This window comes from Ostrea edulis, chromosome 2, assembly GCF_947568905.1.
Source record: "Ostrea edulis chromosome 2, xbOstEdul1.1, whole genome shotgun sequence".
NCBI lineage: Eukaryota > Metazoa > Mollusca > Bivalvia > Ostreida > Ostreidae > Ostrea > Ostrea edulis.
The window spans coordinates 11,078,096-11,084,478 of record NC_079165.1 but is presented as its reverse complement, the minus strand read 5'-3'; the positions used below and the strand labels follow the sequence as shown (position 1 = coordinate 11,084,478).

At 35.7% G+C, this 6,383-nt stretch overlaps 1 protein-coding gene across 1 annotated transcript; it reads right to left on the bottom strand.

Annotated features, from left to right (window-relative positions):
• Positions 1-3,325: 3,325 nt before the first annotated feature.
• Positions 3,326-6,140, bottom strand: LOC125680768 (neurotensin receptor type 1-like). The gene is made up of 2 exons (XM_048920533.2): positions 6,081-6,140; positions 3,326-4,859 (listed from the first exon to the last, which is right to left on the bottom strand). The coding sequence occupies exon 2, from the start codon at positions 4,670-4,672 to the stop codon at positions 3,620-3,622; it is 1,053 nt and encodes a 350-aa protein (XP_048776490.1). The 5' UTR covers positions 4,673-4,859; positions 6,081-6,140; the 3' UTR covers positions 3,326-3,619.
• Positions 6,141-6,383: the final 243 nt, after the last annotated feature.

Sequence of the window (6,383 nt, the reverse complement as noted above, 5' to 3'; positions counted from 1 at the left end):
GTTTGCTCACTTTTGCTTTCTTTCATTAAATTTTTGTGTGCAATAAATTAAAGATATTGATCAATTTTTAGCTTACCTGAGCTGAAAGCTCAAGTTAGCTTTTCTGATCACCTATTATCCGTCCGTCTGTCTGTAAACTTTTCCCATTTTCATGTTCTCAAGAACCACTGGGCCAATATCAACCAAACTTGGCACAAAGCATCCTTAAGTGAAGGACTTTCAATTTTTTCAATAGAAGGACCATGTCCCCTTCACAGGGGAGATAATCACAAAAATGCAAAAATAGGGTGGGTTAATTTAAAAATCTTGTTAAGAACCACCGGGCCAGAAGAGCTGACATTTACCTGAAAGCTTCCTGACATAACGCAGATTCAAGTTTGCTAAAAATCATGCCACCTGGGGGTAGGACGGAGCCATAATAGGGGATCAAAGTTTTACATACAAATATATAGGGAAAATCTTTAAAAACGTTTTCTCAAGAACCACTGCATGGGCCTCGAAAGTACAAATTTACATAAAAGCTTCCTGACATAGTGCAGATTCAAGTGGGTTAAATTCATGACCTCGGGGGTACGATGGGGCCACAATAGAGGATCAAAGTTTTACATACAATGATATAGAGAAAATCTTCTTCTAAAGAACCACTGGGCCTAAAAAGTTTACATTTACATGAAAGCTTCCTGACATAGTGCGGATTCACGTTTGTAAAAATCATGGCCCGGAGAGTAGGTTGGGGCCACAATAGGGATCAAAGTTTTATATGCGAATATAAAGAGAAATCTTTAAATTTGGGCCACGGTGACTTAGGTGAGCGATGTGGCCTATAGGTCTCTTGTTACGTCTGTGACAAAACGTGTTGACATTTATTTTGTTGTTGTAACGCCTATGTAATTGATTTGTTGCATACGTTAACTGAATATGTCTTCAAATAATTAAATCTTCAATTATTAAGGTTATTGTTTATTTGACGCTCCTTATATTTCACCACATGGTATCAGAATTCTAAGAAATATTTTTCTTCCAGTTTTCTACCCTCGTGTGATGTTATAAATGTTTGCAAACCTCGATGTAAAACAAAATTACTTGGTTTAGTAAGCGTTAACAGAATATTTCTTCTCTTAAAAAACTGCAAAGGGCAATAACTCATACTTATGATTAACGTATAAAATTGACAGATTTATAGCATTAGATATATTAAATTTTACAGATTGATGTGTAAAATTTACATTTTAAAGTGTAGAATTTCCATTAACGTGTAAATTGAAAAAGTTTCTGTGTGGCACGACGGAGTATCCGTGCCATTTCAACCTAGCAAAAAAAAAAAAAATAATAAAAATAGATTGTTTCTACGATTTACGATTTTTTTTTTTACGCATGATTGACCCAATATCGTTTCCACGATTGAAGGTATTTCCTAATTTGACACAATGCTTCCTTAGGAACATAAGATTACACACACACACCAAAGTCAATAATTTTGTAAGACTCTTTGTAAATATTTTGATATTGCTAAAAACCCATATCAAAATTCAGATTTATGAAACCACTGGTTTGTTTGCATCACAAACCTTTACTTGAAAATTCAATGGAAAAACATTGCTCAAAAATTAAAATACTTTAAAAAAAAAAGTCCCTTTTTATTGGTACATTTCAGATATAATGTACATTGTTGTTTGGTCAAATAATAAACAATAATGCAAATCGATCGTTGATGTATGAAATGCACTGGGTCAATATTTTGAAAATATTACAATATAAAAATAAAACCCCTTCTATGCTCGAACTTGCGATCTACAGACCAGCAGTCGACACGTTAACCTATTGAACTTTCCGACTACTACAGTTGGCTGTTAAATTTAAAAGAAATAGATATGCAAGTATATTTCTGATATTTACATTTTCATTCATGTTTCAAAAGGAAGTCGGCCAATATGACGATGTTCTATTCCTCTTAAAGGAGGTTTATATTGGTTTTCATTGAAAAATGTAAAAGGTCAAGGTCACTGAAATGAAAATTCATAATTTCCTTTTGGTGTATATATGTGGTCTTATTCAACCAGACGCTCGGCAGCCTCCGTAATTCTCTGCTCATCAGATATTAGCAGAGACAGCCGAGCGTTTGCTTGAACGAGCTCGAAACTAGTGTATATGGTAACCAATTTGAAATGCACTTGTATATAAATGCATCTTCACTCCATCAGAGGTCATATGACAACTCGTCCCATGGCCTTACACGGAGCTCAGGATACTTTACAGAATGGGCGTCTTGGATGTTTGTATTATTACTGGCCATATTCATGTACCAATATTCCATCATCACCTGCATATGGTGTTTATATCTCTCAACTAATTCGATACGCAAGAGCTTGATCTGCGTATGATCAGTTTTTAAATTCCTGGATCCGCCCCTGTAATGTATATATATATATATATATATATATATATATATATATATATATATATATATATATATATTAGAAGTTGATTCGGCACAGTTGTAAATAAATATTGAAAATCAGAATGACACATTCCATAAAAAACAATCATTTACTGCTAGCGCTTTCTCCATGTCTGCATGGTTCATCAGGCAGTTCAAATATGTATACAAAAATTGTTTAGTAACGTCTTTGTTATGATGTCAATTAAACGAGTCCTTTATGACGTCATAATAACGTTAACCGGTAGCGTTTGGTAATTGTCTATTTTGTAAAAATATTAAGCTAAATTGTAGTTCAATTATTCAAATAATTATTTTCTATTAAGACTTGGATTGAAAAGTTTAATAAAACAGTCCTCTTTGGCTTTGCGAGTTATTTCATTTTCAGTCCACATTTTAAAGAACGGGAACACTTTAAATTTACCACCCCCGCATTCCGCAAAATGTTCACTACATGGGGTGTTCCGCACACTAGGATCTTTTACTTGTTGTTTGTGCACCCTTACTCGCGCATTAAGTTTGTTCGTTTGTCCTATGTAGTTTTCTCCACAAGTTGGGCAAGTGGCACAGTAAATAAGGTTCTCGGATTTACAGTTCATGTTGGCATTGACTTTCAATATTTTCCCGGATTTAAAAGTAATGGAATCACCCTCTTCTATGTATTCATACGTCCCGCAGCGTGGGTCACCACATTTTTTGACGTATTTGACCTTATTATATATATATATATATATATATATATATATATATATATATATATATATATATATATATATAGTGCAAACGATCTCACAGGTGTTTATATATATGTTTTATATTTATACATGTAGATATTTATGAACGGTTGAAAGATTAGTGCTTTTATCCATAAATCAAATGCATTGATATATCATATATGTTTATTAATAATTAACATTGATAATTGAAATTGTAAATGTATACTAGTTTATTGCTGGTTTGGATTTTGATGGACAAGTTCATCAAATAGCAATGACATGATGCAAAGGGAGCCCTTCGGAGCCTAAAACTTATTTTATAACATGTTGCGCAAGTAATGTAATGATAATTATTTAAGCGAAACAGAAATGTTTGAATTAAGAATCGGTCAACCATTGATATATATACATATGATTATAACTTAAGATAGCGTTACGTTATTAATTATGATATTGACGGCAGGGGTTAATTATATGAACATTTACATAAGCTGACGATGTCAGCGCGGAATTTCATATCGAAGTACCCATAAATGATGGGGTTTACCACGTGGTTGATGACGTAAAATCTCTGCAAGATAAAGTAGACAATCATTTCTGTGGCCGAAATGTTATACCATAGTTCCGGGGAAAGTTTACTGATAATCAGAAATATACATGTTGGCGTGTAAGAAATCAGGTAAAACACAACGATGGCAAAGAACATCATGTTGAAATTGATCTTGCTCTGTTTGAATGTCCGTGGTCGTGCCATTTCTTTGGTGCTTGACTGGCTGATTTGGTTGTCAGAGATGGAGTCAAACTGAGCTGTAGAAGTGATGTCCATACTCCTCTTCCGCCGGGTCTCTCTGAGCTGGTTATGACGATAGATGACAACTCCGATGGGGATGTAGAGGAATCCCACGGTTAGTATGTTGGTCACCATAAGAAGGAATATAATGTAATAATAAACGGCTTCATAGGTAGAATAGTTCCCAGCCCCCGTGAAACAGGTCAATCCCGTGACGTTCTGTCCGTTGAAAGTTCCCTCCACTTCCTTATTTCCGGAAAATAACAAAACTGGGGCGGAGTATAGGATGGAGAATATGACGACGGACGCCAGACACACTTTCCTCCTCTTCTCGTCCATCTGTTTGCCGTGAGGTTTGCAGATCTTCAGATACCGTTGCACGGCTATCGCAATAAGCAACAAAGCCGACAGACCGGATGTTGCCGTCATGGTGTACAGCATCCCCTTGCAAAGTTCGGACGACGGAAAGTCCACGAAGTATATGGACTCAAAAACGTAAAACACAGACGCCATGGTGCTTGCGACGAGATCAAAAACAGCCAGGATGGGTATGAAATAGCGGTCATCCCGGCTTCCTTTCATTCGGAAGGTATACACGAGCAGCACCAATATGTTCCCCACTAGACCAATAAAACAGACCACACATTGGAAAACGACCGTGGGCAGGAGCTTGTTGGAGTAGTCCTGGTTCCATTCCAGCGTCAGATTATACGCCGCCTCCCCCTCCATAGTGTTAAACGTAGAACTGTTTTACTCCATCTATTGAATAACATTCGCACTACATGCCCCCGCAAGAAACACCATATCTATGAAATATCCATTTCAAATTGTGGTTCACGGTCGCAAATATCTACACTTGGTATATCACTAATAAAACCCACCATCAACGTCCTTAAGCCTCTTCTGTTCCTACAAACTGCAATTTGAACGAGATGTGTTATCTTTTAGTAGCACGGTTTGTTTGTAATATAAGTGTTTCAATGCCAGTTTTATGTATCGACCATGAAGCGTAACACTTAAGAAGACTTAAAACATTTGAATGGTGGAGTTAGTGGGTAGCCGAGATTAAGGGCATTAAAGTTCTTTAAAGAACATCTTGGATACATCGTACCCATACAATGGTACCATATTGCTGTCCCATTAGCAAAAATTAGGGAGATTCCTCTTCGTAGTTACTTCATTGTATAAGAAGTTTATGAATGACATAAGGAGTTGGGAGACATGCAGACAGTAAACTATCGCAACAGTACGTCTCTGATATTTCAAACAATAGAGAGGTATTTAGACACTAAACATGCTGACCTTTAGGTATGCATGTGTATCCTGAAAAATGACGACTGGTCATTTAATAAATCTATATCAATAGCCACATACAAGGACGACAGTGTCCGAGTAATGATGACCAGTTTGACTAGTGGCTTAAAATTCCCACCGCATATTTTGCAATTAATAGACAAAGGTTTCGGCCGTACGGGCAACGCCGCATATTATTAGTTACGTGCTTCCCCATAAATGCAGATTTTAGGCATAAATCCTTATTAAAGAAATCAGTAAATTATAAGTCAGACATTCCCGGGTTTCAATCAACCGCATACGCGAAGGAAACACATGTTGCTTTGTTAACTAATGGAAATACCCGCGTTATTATGACTATGGCATGCATTTGTTTTCACTGTTAATCAGGCATAGCTGGTTGTGTAGACTTGGTTTCAGGCGTATAAACTGTATAATTTAGAGACATTATCATCATTATAGTTCAAAATTTTTAAATCTAAACACCACTTAATGGATATTTTCCTCTAACTCTTTGTCATATTAAATTTGGGGGACCCTTTTTCAATGTACTGATATCTCGAATAGCAATTTAATAATAAATAAATTTTAAAAAACCAAAACCAATCTATAGGCTTAACTTTAATCTAGCCGAGATGATACAAATGACCTTTTGAGGTGTATATTTTTAAATACGATAAGTAATCATACCTACATTTAATGTAGCCGAGATGATACAAATGACCTTTTGAGGTGTATATTTTTAAATACGATAAGTAATCATACCTACATTAATGTAGCCGAGATGATACAAATAAACATATTTTGCAGTATATCTCTAAATATCATTAGTAATCATACCTACATTTAAGGTGCCCCAGATGATGGCTTGAAACTCCACAGTGGGAAATTTTTATATAATGATGCATACATTTATTGTAACTAGTGAACACGTCACGTGGTCGGCATCATTTGGAACAAAGCGTGACATCAATGGATCGGTAGCCGCGACATTTCCTGAGTAAACTACTATATAATGACGGATGGACCCTGAATTTATGGTTAACTGTCCTGAGATCACGTTGTAATCATAAACATAGAAACAGATAGGGGAAGTCTTAGTGACGTTTACATAACAGTTAATTATGATTCATTATCTCAATAGATT